General features: G+C 38.8%; 2 protein-coding genes across 8 annotated transcripts in view; one reads left to right on the forward strand and one right to left on the reverse strand.

The window, feature by feature from the left end:
• Positions 1 to 5,605, reverse strand: part of HTR3B (5-hydroxytryptamine receptor 3B) — a 232,076-nt gene extending 226,471 nt beyond the window's left edge. For 3 of the 4 annotated variants that reach the window (XM_053690119.1, XM_053690121.1, XM_053690118.1), the window contains exon 1: positions 5,495 to 5,599. The gene's annotated coding sequence lies outside the window, so the exon portion shown is untranslated. Of the gene's footprint in view, positions 1 to 5,494 lie in introns of all 4 variants that reach the window. The other variant, XM_053690120.1, reaches the window with a different exon arrangement.
• USP28 (ubiquitin specific peptidase 28) overlaps positions 1 to 26,961 on the forward strand; it is a 229,213-nt gene that overhangs the window by 68,740 nt on the left and 133,512 nt on the right. For all 4 annotated transcript variants that reach the window (XM_053690114.1, XM_053690115.1, XM_053690116.1 and 1 more), the window contains exons 8-13: positions 6,739 to 6,815; positions 13,983 to 14,131; positions 17,671 to 17,798; positions 18,709 to 18,804; positions 19,312 to 19,473; positions 20,386 to 20,606. In XM_053690114.1, coding sequence (XP_053546089.1) covers positions 6,739 to 6,815; positions 13,983 to 14,131; positions 17,671 to 17,798; positions 18,709 to 18,804; positions 19,312 to 19,473; positions 20,386 to 20,606 — 833 coding nt within the window. The remainder of the gene's footprint in view (positions 1 to 6,738; positions 6,816 to 13,982; positions 14,132 to 17,670; positions 17,799 to 18,708; positions 18,805 to 19,311; positions 19,474 to 20,385; positions 20,607 to 26,961) is intronic.

Raw genomic sequence — 26,961 nt, forward strand, 5'->3', positions numbered from 1 at the left:
CTTGGGTCAGATGATGCCTAGTACTGTTAAAGTGACACTAAACATGTGTTCAACATATTGTGTTCAAAGCACAGATTGTTCAGAGAATAATATATAGATGTGTTTTAGTTTAAATATTAAATAATAAGTGTAAATTCTTAGTTTATATGAAGTAATAAGCACCACCATGTTGTAACTTGTTTCCCAAAGGTTTAAAAGCCTGTTCCTCTGTTCTGGTCTCCTTTTGCTACTGTTGAGGACAGTTACGAATTTGTAGGGTGAGCTAAAGAAATGTCTGTGTAGAGAATAGCAATGTTACACTGCAGTCTGCACCTCCCATTCTCACAAGCTTTTGAAAGCCCAATATTTTCTGAGTTAAATTAAAGGCAATTTATTTATATTACATTCTCATGGCATTTACTGTCCCTTTAACCTTTGTAAATCTGAAGAACATTTTATTTTGTTTCTATGTATTTGGGATGAAGCATAGCCCCAAAAGCTAAGAATGCAGCTTCATAAATTTACCCCATAATAGTCACAACTCAAATAAGTATCAGTGCATTTCTCTTTTAAATGAGAAGCAATTTTGCTAAATATTTGTATTAGTAAAAATGCATGTTATAAAAGCTATCGCTGTTTCTGGGGCATATCTACATATGTGTGCCCAGTGCACCACAGTTGTGTGCACCACTCAGTAGTGTGCTTAGTTTCATCACTGTTAGCAAGCACAGAGTTGAAATACTGGTGCTAGGGTTACCACCTCAGCCATGTTTTCCTGGACACGTATGAGTTACACATTTTGAAGGGTGTGCAGGGAGGAACATGTATTGTGTTTCTGGACAGCACTATTCATATTCATCCCTGCACACTCTGCAGCATGTGTAACTCATAAGTGTTCTGTATTTTAAGGGACGGGTGGCAACCCTAACTCGTGCATTAAATTATAAACTGTTTAAGTCAGTAAGAGTGTGTTTTCAGTAAAAAAAAATGGAACCTATTTCTGTTGACTTTTGAGCCCTGACCCAAAAGCCAATGCCGCCCTCTCCTAGTATCTCACCAGCAGCTAATCACTTACACTAATGTGACCGGTTCTGAGCCTTGACCCAAAAGCCAAAGCCGCCCTCTCCTAGTATCTCGCCAGCAGCTAATCACGTACACTAATGTGACCAGTTCTGAGCCCTGAACCAAAAGCCAAAGCCGCCCTCTCCTAGTATCTTGCTAGCAGATAATTACTTACACTACTGTGACCAGTTCTGAGCCCTGAACCAAAAGCCAAAGCTGCCCTCTCCTAGTATCTCACTACTAACTAATCAATTACACTAATGTGACCAGTTCTGAACCAAAAGCCAAAGCCGCCCTCCCCTAGTATCTTACTAGCAGATAATTACTTACACTAATGTGACCGGTTCTGAGCCTTGACCCAAAAACCAAAGCCATCCTCTCCTAGTATCTTGCTAGCAAATAATTACTTACACTAATGTGACCGGTTCTGAGCCCTGACCCAAAAGCCAAAGCCATCCTCTCCTAGTATCTTGCTAGCAGATAATTACTTACACTAATGTGACCGGTTCTGAGCCCTGACCCAAAAGCCAAAGCCGCCCTCTCCTAGTATCTTGCTAGCAAATAATTACTTACACTAATGTGACCGGTTCTGAGCCCTGACCCAAAAGCCAAAGCCGCCCTCTCCTAGTATCTTGCTAGCAAATAATTACTTACACTAATGTGACCGGTTCTGAGCCTTGACCCAAAAGCCAAAGCCGCCCTCCCCTAGTATCTTGCTAGCAGGTAATGACACTGTTATTTAAGCATTAAGAGTTTTTGTTTAAATATGGTGACTTGAGACATATTCCGGCAGTTTGGTGAGATAGAAGTTGCTGCTGCAATGGCAATCATTTGACATGTAGAGGGATACTTTGGACTAATGTATATAGTTAGACGTGTGAGTAGAGGTGTATATGACTAACATATAGACAAGACAGAGACAAACTGAAAACTACCTTGTAATTTCATTGTGGCATTAACATGCCAGCAGAGTGGGAGAACCTTCTAATACGAATACATTAATACCTGGTTTGACCACACCACTAACCTTGTTTTGGGTAGCCAATTCAGACTTTTAACTGGAATAGATACAGCTAGCCACATTCATTATGTTAGCGAATCTTGCATAGTTTTGCAGTATATTACTTGGTATCCCCTGTTCAAAAATAATACACAGTTATCCTACACTAGTGGGAGCTGCTGCTGATTGGTGCCTGCACACATTTGTCTCTTATGATTGGCTGACTAGATGTGTTCAGCTGGCTGCCAGTAGTGCAATGCTGTCCCTTCAGCAATGGAGAACAAGAGAATAAAGCTAATTTGATAACAGAAGTAAATTGGAAAGTTGTTTATATTCGTATGTTCTATCCAAATCATGAAAGGAAATTTTGGGGTTTCCTTTTCCCTTTAAAGGGGCACTGAACCCAATTTTTTTCTTTCATGATTCAGATAGAGCATTGAATTTTAAGCAACTTTCTAATTTACTCCTATTATCAATTTTTCTTTTTAATCTTGCTATCTTTATTTGAAAATCATGAACGTAAATCTTAGCAGCCAGCACATTTTAGGTTCAGCACCATGGATAACGCTTGCTTAATGGAAGCTGACATTTACCCGCCAATAAGCAAGCATAACCCAGGTTCTCAACCAAAAATAGGCCGGCTCCTATGCATCACATTCCTGCTTTTTAAATAAAGATAGCAAGAGAACAAATAAAAATTGATATTAGGAGTAAATTAGAAAATTGCTGCTCTGTCTGAATCATTAAAGAAAAAAATTGCGTTTAGTGTCCCTTTAACTGATGAAACCATATTGCAACATTTTACCACCGGTAATTCAATATTTTTATATTAGTCTTAAACAGTTTCACGTCTGATTTAAGAAGTGAAAGAAGGGCGGTTTAGCTGCTTTTCCATAAAACATTACAACCTGATCTGTGTGTCGCTTTTCTGACTGTAACATTAACCGCTGATATAGTGCTGTGTAAAACAATATCTTCAGCTGCTGCACGACAACTGGGTCCTGTGCACTTGTTCCTTACGTATCTATACTTAATTCCTCTGCAGGGGAGGCAGGCAGCGACGTATGCAGAGCTGGGGCGCTGATTCTAGCAGTTGAACACAGACAGAAGCTTAAAAATATAAGGGGGGGGGGGTGCTAGGTTAGCCCCCATTTATAATATTTTCTCAACTACAAAAAATGGTCACCAGTTGAGCTTCATCCCCAATATTGCCAAATAGGAAAATGGCGCAAGCACACTCACTCACTTCTGGTTTCCCATCGCTTTAAAAAGATTTTTTAAAAATGTTGTCTTGTAATTTTGCAGCTCTGATCATGTACCTGTGTATTTACAAGGTGATTGTGTTGTATGAGAGTGTGGGTGTGTGATTGTGTTGTATGAGAGTGTGGGTGTGTGATTGTGTTGTATGAGAGTGTGGGTGTGTGATTGTGTTGTATGAGAGTGTGGGTAGGTGATTGTGTTGTATGAGAGTGTGGGTAGGTGATTGTGTTGTATGAGAGTGTGGGTAGGTGATTGTGTTGTATGAGAGTGTGGGTAGGTGATTGTGTTGTATGAGAGTGTGGGTAGGTGATTGTGTTGTATGAGAGTGTGGGTAGGTGATTGTGTTGTATGAGAGTGTGGGTGTGTGATTGTGTTGTATGAGTGTGTGGGTGTGTGATTGTGTTGTATGAGTGTGTGGGTGTGTGATTGTGTTGTATGAGTGTGTGGGTGTGTGATTGTGTTGTATGAGTGTGTGTAAAACAACAGAAGCGCTACATGGCCCAATATTGTAGGAAAAAATTACATATTTATGTAGTAGATACATTCACATTGGTGCAGCACACCTAATGGTGCGGAAGGAGCAGACTGGGATCTATTACAGTCACCCAGCAGACTGACCTCCGGTATACAAATAGCAATCTGTGACAGGTGTAAACACAAGAGAACGCCAATATGGCCTAGTATTGTTTGAGTGCTTGAGATTAGATGTAGTAAAATTACACTCGCATTTAGAAGAGCACCTCCCTTGGTGCATTAGACACACACTGGGATCAAACAGTCACCCAGTAGACTGACACCAGGTGTAGCAAGAACTCTCAGCAGTCAGAGGACCAGATGGTAAGATAGGATAATAAAATGTACTTCAGCAAGTGGTAAGTGTAACAACTTACTTTATTAAAATGTATAAAAAAAACTAGCAACGCATTTCTCAGCCAGCCAGTGGCTATTTCATCAGGCTCATTTGGGTGACTGTTTGATCCCAGTTTGCATCTAATGCACCAAGTGTCACGGCTAAGTAGGAGTTAACCGCTTGTTCAGGTGTGTCTCCTGATAATGTTACTTCCCCTTTAAATATGTAATATATATGAGTTTGATATGTAGCCTTTTAAGTTAGATTGGAGGAAAATACCAGGAATATAATCTCCCAAAACAGAGTAAGGCACAATAATATGGTAAGCAGAATAGTGTAGCAATAATTCCTTAGTTATACCAGGCAGGCGATAAACAGTTAATGCAGTGAAAGCACAAACAGACAGTAGCTGCAATTGATTTAGGCACGTTGTTAGTACAAGCAAGCTGAATAGGCAGTCTGATATTACATGCAAGGTGAATAGGCAGTCTGATATTACATGCAAGCTGAATAGGCAGTCTGATATTACATGCAAGCTGAATAGGCGGTCTGATATTACATGCAAGGTGAATAGGCAGTCTGATATTACATGCAAGCTGAATAGGCAGTCTGATATTACATGCAAGGTGAATAGGCGGTCTGATATTACATGCAAGCTGAATAGGCAGTCTGATATTACATGCAAGCTGAATAGGCAGTCTGATATTACATGCAAGCTGAATAGGCAGTCTGATATTACATGCAAGCTGAATAGGCAGTCTGATATTACATGCAAGGTGAATAGGCAGTCTGATATTACATGCAAGGTGAATAGGCAGTCTGATATTACATGCAAGGTGAATAGGCAGTCTGATATTACATGCAAGCTGAATAGGCAGTCTGATATTACATGCAAGCTGAATAGGCAGTCTGATATTACATGCAAGGTGAATAGGCAGTCTGATATTACATGCAAGCTGAATAGGCAGTCTGATATTACATGCAAGCTGAATAGGCAGTCTGATATTACATGCAAGCTGAATAGGCAGTCTGATATTACATGCAAGCTGAATAGGCAGTCTGATATTACATGCAAGCTGAATAGGCAGTCTGATATTACATGCAAGCTGAATAGGCAGTCTGATATTACATGCAAGCTGAATAGGCAGTCTGATATTACATGCAAGCTGAATAGGCAGTCTGATATTACATGCAAGCTGAATAGGCAGTCTGATATTACATGCAAGCTGAATAGGCAGTCTGATATTACATGCAAGCTGAAACAGTTCTGAGCAGGTTACTCAGTGTCCGGTTACCAAGTTAAGATTTTGTTAGCAGAACAGATAGGAGAGGAAACACCTTACCAGATTCAGTTCTTTAGGAGAGGTGAGAGTTACCAGAGTCTGCAGCTGAGAGTGGGTTGAGAAGCAAGATGCAGGGAAAACAATGTCCTCAGTTAGTGCAAGGAAAGTAACGGGGTGCTTCAGAGCTGGAGAAGGAGATTAGCAAACTTCTTCAATAAACCAGCAATGAAGCAGAGGAAGTGGGGCATTTTATGCAAAACAGGAAATTGGGTAACTGCTTTGTAAAGGTGGACATGTAATAATAAGAGAATGCTTTCTTAAGGTGGAAATGAACATGACACCAAGGGAGGTGCTCTTCTAAATGTGAGTGCAATTTTACTATATCTAATCTCACGCACCCAAACAATACTAGGCCATATTGGCATTCTCTTGTGTTTACACCTGTCACAGATTGCCGATTGTATAATGGAGGTCAGTCTGCCGGGTGACTGTAATAGATCCCAGTCTGCTCCTTCCGCACCATTAGGGGTGCTGCACCAATGTGAGTGTATCTACTACATAAATATTTGTAATTTTTTCCTACAATATTGGGCCATGTGGCGCTTCTGTCTTTTTATGTTGTCTGCAGATTGTTGATCCAGGATCGTGACCTAATCATCTTTGGATGGGCCTTTACTAATACTGATATATGTATGTGTTTGTTGGTTCTACTATTGTAGTCAAACCTGTCTGTATATTATATTATATAGATCACTATATTTTATTGTTACTAATACAGTCACCATTATCATTGTAATATATATATATATATATATATATATATATATATATATATATATATATATATATATATATATATATATATATATATATATATATATAAAATCTCTTTAGCATTTACATTTGGTTGTGGTTGACCGAGGGCGCCCCCTATTTATATTTTTTGTGGTGAGTTTGTGTTGTGTGAGTGTGTGTGATGTTTGTGTTGTGTGAGTGGCTGTGTGTGTGATGTGTGTGTTTCTGTTCTAACCTTTTTACAACACTTTTTCAAGTTTGACTACAGCCAGTAATAAAGTATTCACACAATTTAGTCACTTTGTCAAAAGTTGCAGCTATTTTTTTGTTTATTACTTCACCACCCTATTTTTATGCTTGGTCTGAACATTTATGAAGGATTGTGGTGTCATTGCCCTGGGTCTTGGAAATAACGGTTTGAAGAACCCTGCTCTATGGTATAAAGGGACATTATACAGTGTTCATTATGGATAGTAACAATTTATTTATATTTTCCCTTTTTTTTTTAGAAGCTCAAGTGATAAATTGGAGAATCCAATGGTGCAGCTTTTCTATGGCACTTTTCTCACCGAGGGGTTCCGTGAAGGTCTGTAATTTCCACCAAGAGCTTTACTTAACTCATGCTTCCATTTTACTGCGGGAAACAACCTTCTTTATATCTATTTCAGATGTATGGGCACCAGATTTATGTGCACTCTACTTAAAGGGACACTGAACCCAATTTTTTCTTTCTTTCGTGATTCAGATAAAGCATGCAATTTTAAGCAACTTTCTAATTTACTCCTATTATCAAATTTTCTTCATTCTCTTGGTATCTTTATTTGAAAAGCAAGAATGTAAGTTTAAATGCCGGCCCATTTTTGGTGAACAACCTGGGTTGTACTTGCTGATTGGTGGATAAATTCACCCACCAATAAACAAGTGCTGTCCAGGGTCTGAACCAAAAATTGGCTGGCTCCTTAGCTTAGATGCCTTCAAATATTCGCCTAGATTTAGAGTTTTGTCGGTAAAGACGCGCGTAGCTAACGCTGCTTTTTTTCCCAGCGCACCCTTCAAACAACGCTGGTATTTAGAGTTGTCTGAGTGGCTGCGTTGGGCTCAGAAAAGGGTCCGTTGAGCATAATTTAGCTCCACTTCAACCCTCAATACCAGCATTGCTTACGGTAGCGTTAAGCTGGAAAAACGTGTAGATAGGGTAATTTGAACAATCTAACTCACTCCAGATATAGCCTCCTTCACTAGTGTAGTCTTCTCACAAGTGACTACACCAAAAGTTTTTGAAAAAAAGAGATTATAGTGGGGTAGGAAGGGGTGCTGGACCGCAATCTGGAAATGTATATAACTAAGACCTTTGCATTAATTTATATTTAGTTGGGGTCGAGAATACCAATATTAAATCTTATGCGGTGTGATGGTAAAATAAAATAAAATAGTATAATATATTAATATTCTGTCTTTTAGTTGGGGTAGAGAATACCAATAATATGAGGTTCAAGGTGTGATGATAAAATAAATATTATTATACAAATTTATTTTATCATTACACCTTGAACCTCATATTATTGGTATTCTCTACCCCAACTAAAAGACAGAAGATTAATATATTATACTATTTTATTTTATTTTACCATCACACCTCATATAAGATTTAATATTGGTATTCTCGACCCCAACTAAATATAAATTAATGCAAAGGTCTTAGTTATATACATTTCCAGATTGCGGTCCAGCACCCCTTCCTACCCCACTATAAGCTGTAAAAACGTGCTCATGCACGGTATCCCCATAGGAAACAATGGGGCAGTTTGGGCTGGAAAAAAACCTAACACCTGCAAAAAAGCAGCGTTCAGCTCCTAACGCAGCCCCATTGTTTCCTATGGGGAAACAGTTTCTAAGTCTGCACCTAACACCCTAACATGAACCCTGAGTCTAAACACCCCTAACCTTACACTTTTTAACCCCTAATCTGCCGCCCCCGTTATTGCTGACACCTGCATTATACTATTAACCCCTAATCTGCCGATCCGGTCACCGCTGCAACCTACATTATCCCTATGTACCCCTAATCTGCTGCCCCTAACATCGCTGACACCTATATTATATTTATTAACCCCTAATCTGCCCCTCCCCAATATCGCTGCTGCCTTACCTACACTTATTAACCCCTAATCTGCCGACCGGACCTCGCCGCCACTATAATAAATGTATTAACCCCTAAACCTCCGCACTCCTGCCTCGCAAACACTAGAATAAATTGTATTAATCCCTAATCTGCCCTCCCTAATATCGCTGCCACCTACCTACAATTATTAACCCCTAATCTCCCGCCCGCACCGTCGCCGCTACTATAAGAAAAAATTATTAACCCCTAAACCTAACTATCCCTAACCCTAACATAAATATAATTTAAATTAAACGAAATAATATTCCTAAAATTAAATAAATTATTCCTATTTAAAACTAAATACTTACCTATAAAATAAACCCTAATATAGCTACAATATAACTAATAATTCCGGATGTGGCGTCATTTTTGGCGCCAAAAGCATTTAGGCGCCAAATAATGTGGGCGTCTTATTTGGCGCTAAAAAAATATGGGCGTCGCTTTTGTCTCCACATTATTTAAGTCTCATTTTTCTTTGCTTCTGTTTGCTAGAAGCTTGTTCTTTGGCATTTTTTCCCATTCCTGAAACTGTCATTTAAGGAATTTGATCAATTTTGCTTTATATGTTGTTTTTTCTCTTACATATTGCAAGATGTCTCACGTTGCTTCTGAGTCAGAAGATACTTCAGGAAAATCGCTGCCTGGTGCTGGAACTACCAAAGCTAAGTGTATCTGCTGTAAACTTTTGGTAGCTGTTCCTCCAGCTGTTTGTATTAAATGTCATGACAAACTTGTTAATGCAGAAAATATTTCCTTTAGTAAAGTACCATTACCTGTTGCAGTTCCTTCAACATCTAATGTTCAGAATGTTCCTGATAACATAAGAGATTTTGTTTCTGAATCCATTAAGAAGGCTATGTCTGTTATTCCTCCTTCTAGTAAACATAAAAAGTCTTTTAAAACTTCTCTTTATCCAGATGAATTTTTAAATGAACATCATCATTCTGATTCTAATGATTCTTCTGGTTCAGAGGTTTCTGCCTCAGAGGTTGATGCTGATAAATCTTCATATTTATTTAAAATTGAATTTATTCGTTCTTTACTTAAAGAAGTCCTAATTGCATTAGAAATTGAGGATTCTGGTCCTCTTGATACTAAATCTAAACGTTTAGACAAGGTCTTTAAATGTCCTGTAGTTATTCCAGAAGTTTTTCCTGTTCCTGGTGCTATTTCTGAAGTAATTTCCAGGGAATGGAATAATTTGGGTAATTCATTTACTCCTTCTAAACGTTTTAAGCAATTATATCCTGTGCCGTCCGACAGATTAGAGTTTTGGGACAAAATCCCTAAAGTTGATGGGACTATCTCTACCCTTGCTAAACGTACTACTATTCCTACGGCAGATGGTACTTCCTTTAAGGATCCTTTAGATAGGAAAATTGAATCCTTTCTAAGAAAAGCTTATTTGTGTTCAGGTAATCTTCTTAGACCTGCTATATCTTTGGCGGATGTTGCTGCAGCTTCAACTTTTTGGTTGGAAACTTTAGCGCAACAAGTAACAGATCATGATTCTCATAACATTATTATTCTTCTTCAACATGCTAATAATTTTATCTGTGATGCCATTTTTGATATTATCAGAGTTGATGTCAGGTTTATGTCTTAAAACTTGGAATGCTGATATGTCTTCTAAATCGACTCTACTTTCCCTTTCTTTCCAGGGTAATAAATTATTTGGTTCTCAGTTGGATTCTATTATCTCAACTGTTACTGGTGGGAAAGGAACTTTTTTACCACAGGATAAAAAATCTAAGGGTAAAAACAGGGCTAATAATCGTTTTCGTTCCTTTCGTTTCAACAAAGAACAAAAGCCTGATCCTTCATCCTCAGGAGCAGTTTCAGTTTGGAAACCATCTCCAGTCTGGAATAAATCCAAGCCTTCTAGAAAAGCAAAGCCAGCTTCTACGTCCACATGAAGGTGCAGCCCTCATTCCAGCTCAGCTGGTAGGGGGCAGATTACGTTTTTTCAAAGAAATTTGGATCAATTCTGTTCACAATCTTTGGATTCAGAACATTGTTTCAGAAGGGTACAGAATTGGTTTCAAGATAAGACCTCCTGCAAAGAGATTTTTTGTTTCCCGTGTCCCAGTAAACCCAGCGAAAGCTCAAGCATTTCTGAAATGTGTTTCAGATCTAGAGTTGGCTGGAGTAATTATGCCAGTTCCAGTTCTGGAACAGGGGCTGGGGTTTTATTCGAATCTCTTCATTGTACCAAAGAAGGAGAATTCCTTCAGACCAGTTCTGGATCTAAAAATATTGAATCGTTATGTAAGGATACCAACATTCAAAATGGTAACTATAAGGACTATCCTGCCTTTTATTCAGCAAGGGCATTATATGTCTACAATAGATTTACAGGATGCATATCTGCATATTCCGATTCATCCAGCTCACTATCAGTTTCTGAGATTCTCTTTCCTGGACAAGCATTACCAGTTTGTGGCTCTGCCGTTTGGCCTAGCAACAGCTCCAAGAATTTTTACAAAGGTTCTCGGTGCCCTTCTGTCTGTAATCAGAGAACAGGGTATTGTGGTATTTCCTTATTTGGACGATATCTTGGTACTTGCTCAGTCTTCACATTTAGCAGAATTTCATACGAATCGACTTTTGTTGTTTCTTCAAAATCATGGTTGGAGGATCAATTCACTAAAAAGTTCATTGATTCCTCAGACAAGGGTAACCTTTTTGGGTTTCCAGATAGATTCAGTGTCCATGACTCTGTCTTTAACAGACAAGAGACGTCTAAAATTGATTTCAGCTTGTCGAAACCTTCAGTCACAATCATTCCCTTCGGTAGCCTTATGCATGGAAATTCTAGGTCTTATGACTGCTGCATCGGACGCGATCCCCTTTGCTCGTTTTCACATGCGGCCTCTTCAGCTCTGTATGCTGAACCAATGGTGTAGGCATTACACAAAGATATCTCAATTAATATCTTTAAAACCGATTGTACGACACTCTGACGTGGTGGACAGATCACCATCGTTTAGTTCAGGGGGCTTCTTTTGTTCTTCCGACCTGGACTGTAATTTCAACAGATGCAAGTCTTACAGGTTGGGGAGCTGTGTGGGGGTCTCTGACGGCACAAGGGGTTTGGGAATCTCAGGAGGTGAGATTACCGATCAATATTTTGGAACTCCGTGCAATTTTCAGAGCTCTTCAGTCTTGGCCTCTTCTGAAGAGAGAGTCGTTCATTTGTTTTCAGACAGACAATGTCACAACTGTGGCATACATCAATCATCAAGGAGGGACTCACAGTCCTCTGGCTATGAAAGAAGTATCTCGAATTCTGGTTTGGGCGGAATCCAGCTCCTGTCTAATCTCTGCGGTTCATATCCCAGGTATAGACAATTGGGAAGCGGATTATCTCAGTCGCCAAACGTTGCATCCGGGCGAATGGTCTCTTCACCCAGAGGTATTTCTTCAGATTGTTCAAATGTGGGAACTTCCAGAAATAGATCTGATGGTTTCTCATCTAAACAAGAAACTTCCCAGGTATCTGTCCAGATCCCGGGATCCTCAGGCGGAGGCAGTGGATGCATTATCACTTCCTTGGAAGTATCATCCTGCCTATATCTTTCCGCCTCTAGTTCTTCCAAGATTCTGAAGGAATGCTCGTTTGTTCTGCTGGTAGCTCCAGCATGGCCTCACAGGTTTTGGTATGCGGATCTTGTCCGGATGGCTTCTTGCCAGCCGTGGACTCTTCCGTTAGGACCTTGCGACAGAAGGTCTGGTCTTTTCTTCCATCAGGATCTCAAATCCTTAAATTTAAAGGTATGGAGATTGAACGCTTGATTCTTGGTCAAAGAGGTTTCTCTGACTCTGTGATTAATACTATGTTACAGGCTCGTAAATCTGTTTCTAGAGAAATATATTATAGAGTCTGGAAGACTTATATTTCTTGGTGTCTTTCTCATCATTTTTCTTGGCATTCTTTTAGAATTCCGAGAATTTTGCAGTTTCTTCAGGATGGTTTGGATAAAGGTTTGTCTGCAAGTTCCTTGAAAGGACAAATCTCTGCTCTTTCTGTTCTTTTTCACAGAAAGATTGCTAATCTTCCTGATATTCATTGTTTTGTACAAGCCTTGGTTCGTATAAAACCTGTCATTAAGTCAATTTCTCCTCCTTGGAGTTTGAATTTGGTTCTGGGGGCTCTTCAAGCTCCTCCGTTTGAACCTATGCATTCATTGGACATTAAATTACTTTCTTGGAAAGTTTTGTTCCTTTTGGCCATCTCTTCTGCCAGAAGAGTCTCTGAATTGTCTGCTCTTTCTTGTGAGTCTCCTTTTCTGATTTTTCATCAGGATAAGGCGGTGTTGCGAACTTCTTTTGAATTTTTACCTAAGGTTGTGAATTCCAACAACATTAGTAGAGAAATTGTGGTTCCTTCATTATGTCCTAATCCTAAGAATTCTAAGGAGAAATCATTGCATTCTTTGGATGTTGTTAGAGCTTTGAAATATTATGTTGAAGCTACTAAGAATTTCCGAAATACTTCTAGTCTATTTGTCATCTTTTCCGGTTCTAGAAAAGGCCAGAAAGCTTCTGCCATTTCTTTGGCATCTTGGTTGAAATCTTTAATTCATCATGCCTATGTTGAGTCGGGTAAAACTCCGCCTCAGAGGATTACAGCTCATTCTACTAGGTCAGTTTCTACTTCCTGGGCGTTTAGGAATGAAGCTTCGGTTGATCAGATTTGCAAAGCAGCAACTTGGTCTTCTTTGCATACTTTTACTAAATTCTACCATTTTGATGTGTTCTTCTTCTGAAGCTATTTTTGGTAGAAAAGTACTTCAGGCAGCTGTTTCAGTTTGAATCTTCTGCTTATATTTTTCATATTAAACTTTCTTTTGGGTGTGGATTATTTTTCAGCGGAATTGGCTGTCTTTATTTTATCCCTCCCTCTCTAGTGACTCTTGCGTGGAAAGATCCACATCTTGGGTAGTCATTATCCCATACGTCACTAGCTCATGGACTCTTGCTAATTACATGAAAGAAAACATAATTTATGTAAGAACTTACCTGATAAATTCATTTCTTTCATATTAGCAAGAGTCCATGAGGCCCGCCCTTTTTGTGGTGGTATGATTTTTTGTATAAAGCACAATTATTCCAATTTCTTATTTTTTATGCTTTCTCACTTTTTTATCACCCCACTTCTTGGCTATTGGTTAAACTGATTTGTGGGTGTGGTGAGGGGTGTATTTATAGGCATTTTGAGGTTTGGGAAACTTTGCCCCTCCTGGTAGGAATGTATATCCCATACGTCACTAGCTCATGGACTCTTGCTAATATGAAAGAAATGAATTTATCAGGTAAGTTCTTACATAAATTATGTTTTTATAGACTTATGGTTAATACAGACAATATACTATTTTGTTTGAGATCTAGTTTTTTAGTTCTAGGTAATATATTGCCATAGTGTGTGATTATTTTTTTGGGTGATCTTTTATATATGCACATGACAACTTGTTTGTAGTTGATTCGGTGCCAGCATGTAAATAATAAGATGCTATAGATTGTTTGTATATTATCGTACCAGCTGATTAATTGATTGTGCTTTCTTTTTTTTTTTTTTTTTTTAAACAGATAAAACGTTTTCAAACGTTGAGACATTTGGCCAGTACCCGCTCCAAGTTAACGGTTTTTACAACCTCAGCGAGTGTATTGAAGGTGCAATGGTTGAAGGAGAAATTGAGAATCTTCAAACAGGCTCTTCAGTGAAATACAGACAAGAGGTTAGTTATGTTTTTACCTCTCTAGCGGTGTCTTTATGTGTTTAATATTTCACCGAGAGTGGTATACGTGACCGCTGATACAGGCAACTCTTTTTGCATGCTCTGCCATCAGCAAATAAACAGTTAACTGAGCTTGTAAATCACATTTGCCTAAATCTATTTTTTTACATATTTGAAGATGCTTTTAATTTAAATTCCTTACAATGAAAGAGTGTTTATTGCAGGTATTGACAATTTCCGGAAGTTTTACCCCTTGTTTAGAATATTCTATGCCTCTCTATATCAAGTAGAGATGTTAAACAGTTGCGAGCTGTGTGTTGTAAACTGACTTACCCTAGAATTAATGTGCTGCACCTACATTACCTAATAAGCCTGGTGCCCTCCGTCTGTTCCCCACTGTACCCACACTCCCATCCTCTTTACACCTTTTTATGCCCCACTGTGTTCCTTGTCTAGTCTTTTACTTACTTCACTTTGTTTCTCTTTCCCTCCATCTTCACCCCATTTGTTCTTTCTATCAGTTGTCTTGTGATTGGGAGTCACATGACCTGGCTGAGTGCAGAGAGCCATAAATAAATAGTATAAATAAATAAATACTATAAATAAATAAATACTATAAATAAATAGTATAATTAAATAGTATAAATACTATAAATAAATAAATACTATAAATAAATACTATAAATAAATAAATACTATTAATAAATAGTATAATTAAATAGTATAAATACTATAAATAAATAAATACTATAAATAAATAGTATAAATAAATAAATACTATAAATAAATAAATACTATATACAGTCATTTTGCTCTCTTCTTTCATGATTCAGACAGACCATGCAATTTTAATGTTTACTTCTATTATCAACTTTTGGTATTCTTTGTTTAAGGAGCAACACTGCGCTACTGGGGGCTAGATGAACACATCAGGTGAGCCAATCACAAAAGGCATTAATGTGCAGCCACTAATCGGCAGATAGCTCTCAGTAGTACATTGCTGCTTCTAAGCATACTTGTGTATGCTTTTCTGCCAGTGATACCAAGAGAACAAAGCAAATTAGATCACAGAAGTAAACTTGAAAGTTGTTTAAAATTGTATGCTCTGACTAAATCCTGAAAGAAAATATTGGGTTTTTGTGTCCCTTTTAACCCCTTAATGACCACAGCACTTTTCCATTTTCTGTCCGTTTGGGACCAAGGCTATTTTTACATTTCTGCAGTGTTTGTGTTTAACTGTAATTTTCCTCTTACTCATTTACTGTACCCATACATACCGTTTTTCTCGCCATTAAATGGACTTTCTAAAGATACCATTATTTTCATCATATCTTATGATTTACTATAAAAAAAAATTAAAATATGAGGAAAAAATGGGAAAAAACACACTTTTTCTTACTTTGACCCCCAAAATCTGTTAGACATCTACAACCACCAAAAAACACCCATGCTAAATAGTTTCTAAATTTTGTCCTGAGTTTAGAAATACCCAATGTTGACATGTTCTTTGCTTTTTATGCAAGTTATAGGGCAATAAGTACAAGTAGCACTTTGCTATTTCCAAACCACTTTTTTTCAAAATTAGCGCTAGTTACATTAGAACACTAATATCTTTCAGGAATCCCTGAATATCCATTGACATGTATATATTTATATTTAGAAGACTTCCCAAAGTATTGATCTAGGCCCATTTTGGTATATTTCATGCCACCATTTCACTGCCAAATGCGATCAAATAAAAAAAATCGTTCACTTTTTCGAAAATTTTTCATAAACTTTAGGTTTCTCACTGAAATTCTTTACAAACAACTTGTGCAATTATGGCATAAATGGTTGTAAATGCTTCTCTGGGATCCCCTTTATTCAGAAATAGCAGACATATATGGCTTTGGTGTTGCTTTTTGGTAATTTAGAAGGCCGCTAAATGCCACTGTGCACCACACGTGTACTATGCCCAGCAGTGAAGGGGTTAATTAGGGAGCATGAAGGGAGCTTCTAGGGTTAATTTTAGCTTTAGTGTAGTAGACAATCCCAAGTATTGATCTAGGCCCATCTTGGTATATTTCATGCCACCATTTCACCACCAAATGCGATCAAATTAAAAAAAAGTTACATTTTTCACAATTTAGGTTTCTCACAGAAATTATTTACAAACAGCTTGTGCAATTATGGCACAAATGGTTGTAAATGCTTCTCTGGGATCCCCTTTGTTCAGAAATAGCAGACATATATGGCTTTGGCGTTGCTTTTTTGTAATTAGAAGGCTGCTAAATGCTGCTGCGCACAACACGTGTATTATGCCCAGCAGTGAAGGGGTTAATTGGGTAGCTTGTAGGGAGCTTGCAGGGTTAATTTTAGCTTTAGTGTAGAGATCAGCCTCCCACCTGACACATCACACCCTCTGATCCCTCCCAAACAGCTCTCCCCAACCCACAATCGTCCCCGCAATCTTAAGTACTGGCAGAAAGTCTGCCAGTACTAAAAAGGTATTGTATGTTTTTTTTTTTGTTTTTTTGGAACATATTTATATATGCTGCTGTGTAGGATTCCCCCCCCAACAGCTCTCTAACCCTCCCCCTCTACCTTATTGGGAGCCATCTTGGGTACTGGCAGCGGTTTTCAATAAAATTGTGTTGTTTTTTAAAAAATTTACTTTTTTCTCCCAGATCCCTTAGATCCATTTAAATTCCCAATTCCCACCCCCCTTTCTTCCACTTAATATATAAAAAAAAATTCTATAGTGAAGTGGTTCCCACCCGATCCCGCCTCCCTATAGCATCATGTACGCCATTGATGGCCCTCCTCCCACATCGGCTCCTACCCACCAACGATTGCGGCCATCTCTCTGCATCGGATGGGTAAGAGATGTTATTGCAGGATGCCTCGATATCGAGGCATCACTGCAATAACCGGAAAGCGTCTGGAAGCGATCAGGATCACTTCCACCTCTTTCCAAGATCGGTCGTTAAGTGTATTTTTTTTAGAGGACGTACCCCATACGTCATCGGTCGTTAAGGGGTAAATATAGTTTTATCTATTTCCTATATTATAGCCTCAATACTATGCTTATAAAATGCACTTGTTTAATGTCTCTTTTAAGGGAAGTTTTGGCTAATTTTTACGTTTCTTAATAGGGAAGTTAAAGGGACACTCAAGTCAACATTAAACTTTCATGATTCAGATAGAGCAGCAATTTTAAGCAACTTTTTAATTTACTCCTATTGTCTTTATAGCTTTGTTTGAAAAAGCAAGAATGTAAACTTATGAGCCGGCCCATTTTTGGTTCAGAACATGGGTATAACTTTCTGATTGATGTCTAAATTTAGCCACCAAGCGCTACACAGGTGCTGAACCAAACATGGGCCGGATCCTAAGCTTACATTCAAATAAAGATTGCAAAAGAACAAAGAAAAATTGATGATAATCTGAATCATGAAAGTTTAAATTTGACTAGACTATTCCTTTTAACTACTCTATGTATTGTCGCTTATGGAATAAAGATTTATTCATAACAATCCTGGCTCTGCTCTTTTTTCCAGCGCTGGTTTACAAAACTACCTCCAGTGCTGACCTTTGAACTTTCACGATTTGAGTTTAATCAGTCATTGGGACAGCCAGAAAAGATTCACAATAAACTTGAATTCCAGGAGATTATTTACATGGACAGGTAGGAGCGAAGGGGCAACTTGCATGCCTTTTGCCTAAACAGTTTCATCTTATTTATTAACATTGTTTTGATGATGTACCCCAAATTGTATCCTATTCAGATGCTGACAACTATCACATTTACTGATTTATAGCCATGTGCCTTTACTTGCTCATATTCATGTGTGCACGCAGTATGGCGTATGTTGTACAAATCCGAATGTCATGTTTATTCTAGACACAACAGGTTTGGTAACTGTAATGGTTCCTGAGCAGCAGCAGAGTACTTGTTCTTATAAAGTTAGAAAACCTGAAGTTCTGCACTTAATAGAACTTTCATACAAAATAAAATGTTTTTAAAAAGCACTTATTATTTTGTTGGCAAAAATATGCATTGTTTTGCAGTGCAGAAGTACACTCCTCAATTCTCTCCTGTGCTGTGTGGTCATGTGACAGCTGTCTTTGTGTAGATGTGCAGTGTGGTCGAGTGAAGCGGTCACTGTGCGTGTGCGCGCTGTTCGGTTGAGTGACAACTGTCATTGTACGGGTGCAAGCTGTTTATTTGAGTGACAACTGTTATTGTGCGGGCATGTGCTTTGTGGTTGAGTGACAGCTTTCATTGTACGGGTGCATGCTGTTAGGTTGAATGGCAACTGTTATTGTGTGGGCATGTGCTTTGTGGTTGAGTGACAGCTGTCATTGTACGGGTGCATGCTGTTAGGTTGAATGGCAACTGTTATTGTGTGGGCATGTGCTTTGTGGTTGAGTGACAGCTGTCATTGTGCAGGTGCAGGCTGTTTGGTTGAGTGACAGCTGTCATTGTGCGGGTGCATGCTGTTTGGTTGCGTGACAACTGTCTTTGTTGTATTTTTTGCTGTGTGGTGACAGGCGAACCTTTTTTTTTATTTCCAGTTTTTATTTCCATTTGCCAGGTATCTGTATAAGAACAAAGCTCTGATCAGGAAGAAACGAGAGCAGATCCAGAAGTTGCAAGGGTGTATGAATCAGCTGCAGCAAAGACTGGAAAGGTAAACGCACAGATTCTGGCTAGGGCCTTACTGGCTTGTTAAGTTACAAAACGTTTCTGTACTCACCTTGTAATTGTCTGTGTACTTGGTTGTACAGCGCAACCAGTCTAAAACTGTACTTAGGCTCTTATTAAGCAATGATACATTTGTACACTGGCTATAGTGAGCAGTGAGTGATGTGACCGGTGACAAGTGGGTTGTAAAGCTAAGGAACGGTTATTTAAAATGTGAATATGGGCATTGCCAGTGTAATGCCAGCCCTGTTTGTTAGGAAATACATAACCTGTACTCTTTCTTGCATATCTTTTACTGTTGAGGGATATAGGTTTATTTGGGCACAAGTTAGAATTATCACTTGTTAGCAGTGACCTTTCTTTCTAATGGCAATGACAGTAGAAATACTACAGATGGTCACTTATAACACAATTCTATGTTTATTGAAAGCACAGTTTGACCTGTGATCTTGGCAAGTTGATGAAAACAAAACCTGTGTGTCCTTCTCTCTAGGTATATGAAATACGGGTCTGGTCCTCACCGTTGTCCTCTCCCAGAGATGCTGCAGTATGTTCTGGAGTTTGCGAGCAGAAGATCGGCAGCTGTCGGCCATGAGAATTCTTTGCTTCATACAGAAGATTCTGATTCTCCAGATACTCAGCCACTAGAAAATGGGTAATTTTAGCTTTATTCTATAAAGCAGAGGGCACATGGAAGCACTTAACCAGCCTTACTGTTTATGTATTGACCGTATTCACAAAGGAACGCCAGCAATTCCAATTCTGCTCACCTGCAACAGTCCATAGTGGCTGTCCAACCTAGATCCCCAGGGCCACAGAACATTAGAGGTATTTTGCAGCACAGATTGACTTCTTATGTACTGTAGCTTGGTGTTAAGGGGACATATTATCCCCCCTGTTTTATAGCTGGGACTCACCTCACACCCAGCAGATGACAGCAGAGATCTGTGAGAAGCTTGGTCCTTTTTTGCTGCAACTTGTTTATCTCTCTCTATCTGGAATAGATCTGATGTGTATGTTCATGGCTTTGTTTGCACATTGTGTGCTTGTGCAAAACTAAGTAGTGCTATAAATCACATTAGCTTATACATTATTTCTTTAAAAAGAATTATACCTATGTTTCAATTAATAGACATTCTAACATGTGTTCACCAGATCTAAAAAAAGAAATTTAATTCTCTGTAGTCTTCATTTTAAAGGGACGTTCCAGCCAAAATTGGAATCGACATGGCTGCATTTCAGTTTTGAATTGAAGCATTTTTATAATATACAGGTACTAGCAAAATTACCATCTGGTAATGACTCAGTTTGTTTATTGTTGACATGATTCAAGCCCCACTGGCACTCTGAGCAGTTGCAGTATTTAAAATGCTGGTGCCCTGAGAATATCTAGGTATGCTTCACATGCACGTGACAAATGTTAACACTAAAACAGTGATACATTTTATTAGAAACATTTTGCCAATACATGTATATTGTAAATATGTTTCTATTCAAAAATGTAATTCATCTACATGCATTTAAATTGTGACCATAATGTCTCTTTAATTTGTGTATCCGTATTTAGCCTTCCCGGAGAAGAAGATATTGCCCCATCTAAAGACACCTGCTGTCCTGCAGCCTCTCTGGTATCAGATGGTGCCTCCGTGCAGAGTATGCGAAAGGAAACCGCACCAGGCTGTTTAGTTTCAGAATATCCTGCTCCTCGCACGGCTTCCGAGGATGAGCTGCATGCCGTGGAGACCTGCCTGCAGCGATGGAGGACGGAGGTGGATCAGGACATACAAGGTTAAGTGACAGATCTAAGTTTGGCAATTGAGTGAAAATAAATAAATACAAATTAAGGGGATATTATTAATATTCAATGTTTCTATTGTATGTATGAGAGAACAGCAGTTAAGCAGGCCAAAGAAATGTCAGCATTAGAGTTATGTTAAAGGGACGTCTTAAAGCAATGGCAAGGTCTAATTCATTACTGACCCTACAGAACGGTGTGTTTAACCCCTGCATAGTTATCTATGACCAGGAAAGCAATCATTTATTGGAAAGAATCAGACTTTAGAATATCACTTCAATAGAGAGAGTAATTTCTTTCATGTAATTAGCAAGAGTCCATGAGCTAGTGACGTATGGGATATACATTCCTACCAGGAGGGGCAAAGTTTCCCAAACCTCAAAATGCCTATAAATACACCCCTCACCACACCCACAATTCAGTTTTACAAACTTTGCCTCCGATGGAGGTGGTGAAGTAAGTTTGTGCTAGATTCTACGTTGATATGCGCTCCGCAGCAAGTTGGAGCCCGGTTTTCCTCTCAGCGTGCAGTGAATGTCAGAGGGATGTGAGGAGAGTATTGCCTATTTGAATACAGTGATCTCCTTCTACGGGGTCTATTTCATAGGTTCTCTGTTATCGGTCGTAGAGATTCATCTCTTACCTCCCTTTTCAGATCGACGATATACTCTTATATATACCATTACCTCTGCTGATTCTCGTTTCAGTACTGGTTTGGCTATCTGCTATATGTAGATGAGTGTCCTGGGGTAAGTAAGTCTTATTTTCTGTGACACTCCAAGCTATGGTTGGGCACTTTGTTTATAAAGTTCTAAATATATGTATACAAACATTTATTTGCCTTGACTCAGAATGTTCAACTTTCCTTATTTTCAGACAGTCAGTTTCATATTTGGGATAATGCATTTTGATTTATTCTTTTTTTCTTACCTTCAAAAATTTGACTCTTCCCTGTGGGCTGTTAGGCTCGCGGGGGCTGAAAATGCTTAATTTTATTGCGTCATTCTTGGCGCGGACTTTTTTGGCGCAAAAATTCTATTTCCGTTTCCGGCGTCATACGTGTCGCCGGAAGTTGCGTCATTTTTTGACATTATTTCGCGCCAAAAATGTCGGCGTTCCGGATGTGGCGTCATTTTTGGCGCCAAAAAGCATTTAGGCGCCAAATAATGTGGGCGTCTTATTTGGCGCGAAAAAATATGGGCGTCGCTTTTGTCTCCACATTATTTAAGTCTCATTATTTATTGCTTCTGGTTGCTAGAAGCTTGTTCTTTGGCATTTTTTCCCATTCCTGAAACTGTCATTTAAGGAATTTGATCAATTTTGCTTTATATATATGTTGTTTTTTCTCTTACATATTGCAAGATGTCTCACGTTGCATCTGAGTCAGAAGATACTACAGGAAAATCGCTGTCAAGTGCTGAATCTACCAAAGCTAAGTGTATCTGCTGTAAACTTTTGGTAGCTATTTCTCCAGCTGTTGTTTGTATTGATTGTCATGACAAACTTGTTAAAGCAGATAATATTTCCTTTAGTAAAGTACCATTGCCTGTTGCAGTTCCCTCAACATCTAAGGTGCAGAATGTTCCTGATAATATAAGAGATTTTGTTTCTGAATCCATAAAGAAGGCTATGTCTGTTATTTCTCCTTCTAGTAAACGTAAAAAATCTTTTAAAACTTCTCTCCCTACAGATGAATTTTTAAATGAACATCATCATTCTGATTCTGATGACTCCTCTGGTTCAGAGGATTCTGTCTCTGAGGTTGATGCTGATAAATCTTCATATTTATTTAAAATGGAATTTATTCGTTCTTTACTTAAAGAAGTTCTAATTGCTTTAGAAATAGAGGATTCTGGTCCTCTTGATACCAATTCTAAACGTTTGGATAAGGTATTTAAAGCTCCTGTTGTTATTCCAGAAGTTTTTCCTGTTCCTAATGCTATTTCTGCAGTAATTTCCAAAGAATGGGATAAATTGGGTAATTCATTTACTCCTTCTAAACGTTTTAAGCATTTATATCCTGTGCCGTCTGACAGATTAGAATTTTGGGACAAAATCCCTAAAGTTGATGGGGCTATTTCTACCCTTGCTAAACGTACTACTATTCCTACGTCAGATGGTACTTCGTTTAAGGATCCTCTAGATAGGAAAATTGAGTCCTTTCTAAGAAAAGCTTATCTGTGTTCAGGTAATCTTCTTAGACCTGCTATATCTTTGGCTGATGTTGCTGCAGCTTCAACTTTTTGGTTGGAAACTTTAGCGCAACAAGTAACACATCGTGATTCTCATGACATTATTATTCTTCTTCAGCATGCTAATAATTTTATCTGTGATGCCATTTTTGATATTATCAGAGTTGATGTCAGGTTTATGTCTCTAGCTATTTTAGCTAGAAGAGCTTTATGGCTTAAAACTTGGAATGCTGATATGGCTTCTAAATCAACTTTACTTTCTATTTCTTTCCAGGGTAACAAATTATTTGGTTCTCAGTTGGATTCCATCATTTCAACTGTTACTGGTGGGAAAGGAACTTTTTTACCACAGGATAAAAAATCTAAAGGTAAAAGCAGGGCTAATAATCGTTTTCGTTCCTTTCGTTTCAACAAAGAACAAAAGCCTGATCCTTCATCCTCAGGAGCAGTTTCAGTTTGGAAACCATCTCCAGTCTGGAATAAATCCAAGCCAGCTAGAAAGGCAAAGCCTGCTTCTAAGTCCACATGAAGGTGCGGCCCTCATTCCAGTTCAGCTGGTAGGGGGCAGGTTACGTTTTTTCAAGGAAATTTGGATCAATTCTGTTCACAATCTTTGGATTCAGAACATTGTTTCAGAAGGGTACAGAATTGGTTTCAAGATGAGACCTCCTGCAAAGAGATTTTTTCTTTCCCGTGTCCCAGTAAATCCAGTAAAAGCTCAAGCATTTCTGAAATGTGTTTCAGATCTAGAGTTGACTGGAGTAATTATGCCAGTTCCAGTTCAGGAACAGGGGATGGGGTTTTATTCAAATCTCTTCATTGTACCAAAGAAGGAGAATTCCTTCAGACCAGTTCTGGATCTAAAAATATTGAATCGTTATGTAAGGATACCAACGTTCAAAATGGTAACTGTAAGGACTATCTTGCCTTTTGTTCAGCAAGGGAATTATATGTCCACAATAGATTTACAGGATGCATATCTGCATATTCCGATTCATCCAGATCATTATCAGTTCCTGAGATTCTCTTTTCTGGACAAGCATTACCAGTTTGTGGCTCTACCGTTTGGCCTAGCTACAGCTCCAAGAATTTTTACAAAGGTTCTCGGTGCCCTTCTGTCTGTAATCAGAGAACAGGGTATTGTGGTATTTCCTTATTTGGACGATATCTTGGTACTTGCTCAGTCTTTACATTTAGCAGAATCTCATACGAATCGACTTGTGTTGTTTCTTCAAGATCATGGTTGGAGGATCAATTTACCAAAAAGTTCTTTGATTCCTCAGACAAGGGTAACCTTTCTGGGTTTCCAGATGGATTCAGTGTCCATGACTCTGTCTTTAACAGACAAGAGACGTCTAAAATTGATTGCAGCTTGTCGAAACCTTCAGTCACAATCATTCCCTTCGGTAGCCTTATGCATGGAAATTCTAGGTCTTATGACTGCTGCATCGGACGCGATCCCCTTTGCTCGTTTTCACATGCGACCTCTTCAGCTCTGTATGCTGAAGCAATGGTGCAAGGATTACACGAAGATATCTCAAACAATATCTTTAAAACCGATTGTTCGACACTCTCTAACATGGTGGACAGATCACCATCGTTTAATTCAGGGGGCTTCTTTTGTGCTTCCGACCTGGACTGTAATTTCAACAGATGCAAGTCTCACGGGTTGGGGAGCTGTGTGGGGATCTCTGACGGCACAAGGAGTTTGGGAATCTCAGGAGGTGAGATTACCGATCAATATTTTGGAACTCCGTGCAATTTTCAGAGCTCTTCAGTTTTGGCCTCTTCTGAAGAGAGAATCGTTCATTTGTTTTCAGACAGACAATGTCACAACTGTGGCATACATCAATCATCAAGGAGGGACTCACAGTCCTCTGGCTATGAAAGAAGTATCTCGAATTTTGGTTTGGGCGGAATCCAGCTCCTGTCTAATCTCTGCGGTCCATATCCCAGGTATAGACAATTGGGAAGCGGATTATCTCAGTCGCCAAACGTTGCATCCGGGCGAATGGTCTCTTCACCCAGAGGTATTTCTTCAGATTGTTCAAATGTGGGAACTTCCAGAAATAGATCTGATGGCGTCCCATCTAAACAAGAAACTTCCCAGGTATCTGTCCAGATCCCGGGATCCTCAGGCGGAGGCAGTGGATGCATTATCACTTCCTTGGAAGTATCATCCTGCCTATATCTTTCCGCCTCTAGTTCTTCTTCCAAGAGTAATCTCCAAGATTCTGAAGGAATGCTCGTTTGTTCTGCTGGTAGCTCCGGCATGGCCTCACAGGTTTTGGTATGCGGATCTTGTCCGGATGGCCTCTTGCCAACCGTGGACTCTTCCGTTAAGACCAGACCTTCTGTCACAAGGTCCTTTTTTCCATCAGGATCTGAAATCCTTAAATTTAAAGGTATGGAGATTGAACGCTTGATTCTTGGTCAAAGAGGTTTCTCTGACTCTGTGATTAATACTATGTTACAGGCTCGTAAATCTGTATCTCGAGAGATATATTATAGAGTCTGGAAGACTTATATTTCTTGGTGTCTTTCTCATCATTTTTCTTGGCATTCTTTTAGAATACCGAGAATTTTACAGTTTCTTCAGGATGGTTTAGATAAGGGTTTGTCCGCAAGTTCTTTGAAAGGACAAATCTCTGCTCTTTCTGTTCTTTTTCACAGAAAGATTGCTATTCTTCCTGATATTCATTGTTTTGTACAAGCTTTGGTTCGTATAAAACCTGTCATTAAGTCAATTTCTCCTCCTTGGAGTTTGAATTTGGTTCTGGGAGCTCTTCAAGCTCCTCCGTTTGAACCTATGCATTCATTGGACATTAAATTACTTTCTTGGAAAGTTTTGTTCCTTTTGGCCATCTCTTCTGCCAGAAGAGTTTCTGAATTATCTGCTCTTTCTTGTGAGTCTCCTTTTCTGATTTTTCATCAGGATAAGGCGGTGTTGCGAACCTCTTTTGAATTTTTACCTAAAGTTGTGAATTCCAACAACATTAGTAGGGAAATTGTGGTTCCTTCATTATGTCCTAATCCTAAGAATTCTAAGGAGAAATCGTTGCATTCTTTGGATGTTGTTAGAGCTTTGAAATATTATGTTGAAGCTACGAAATCTTTCCGTAAGACTTCTAGTCTATTTGTTATCTTTTCCGGTTCTAGAAAAGGCCAGAAAGCTTCTGCCATTTCTTTGGCATCTTGGTTGAAATCTTTAATTCATCTTGCCTATGTTGAGTCGGGTAAAACTCCGCCTCAGAGAATTACAGCTCATTCTACTAGGTCAGTTTCTACTTCCTGGGCGTTTAGGAATGAAGCTTCGGTTGACCAGATCTGCAAAGCAGCAACTTGGTCCTCTTTGCATACTTTTACTAAATTCTACCATTTTGATGTATTTTCTTCTTCTGAAGCAGTTTTTGGTAGAAAAGTACTTCAGGCAGCGGTTTCAGTTTAAATCTTCTGCTTATGTTTTTCGTTAAACTTTATTTTGGGTGTGGATTATTTTCAGCAGGAATTGGCTGTCTTTATTTTATCCCTCCCTCTCTAGTGACTCTTGTGTGGAAAGATCCACATCTTGGGTAGTCATTATCCCATACGTCACTAGCTCATGGACTCTTGCTAATTACATGAAAGAAAACATAATTTATGTAAGAACTTACCTGATAAATTCATTTCTTTCATATTAGCAAGAGTCCATGAGGCCCGCCCTTTTTTTGTGGTGGTTATGATTTTGTATAAAGCACAATTATTCCAATTCCTTATTTTATATGCTTTCGCACTTTTTTATCACCCCACTTCTTGGCTATTCGTTAAACTGAATTGTGGGTGTGGTGAGGGGTGTATTTATAGGCATTTTGAGGTTTGGGAAACTTTGCCCCTCCTGGTAGGAATGTATATCCCATACGTCACTAGCTCATGGACTCTTGCTAATATGAAAGAAATGAATTTATCAGGTAAGTTCTTACATAAATTATGTTTTTATAGATTATCTGTTGCTCATATGAGAGAGCATCATTTTAATGTGTGGAATATTTGTTACAGAAAAGGTTTTTATATTAAAGATTTCAAGTTATAGGTCTATATTCTTGTGGAGCCCTGATAAAGACAAGTGCCACAGCTTTATTCGGGGATAAGGAAGCCCCTCAAGCATAAATCTTAGAAA

Source organism: Bombina bombina, chromosome 8 (genome assembly GCF_027579735.1).
Source record: "Bombina bombina isolate aBomBom1 chromosome 8, aBomBom1.pri, whole genome shotgun sequence".
Lineage (NCBI taxonomy): Eukaryota > Metazoa > Chordata > Amphibia > Anura > Bombinatoridae > Bombina > Bombina bombina.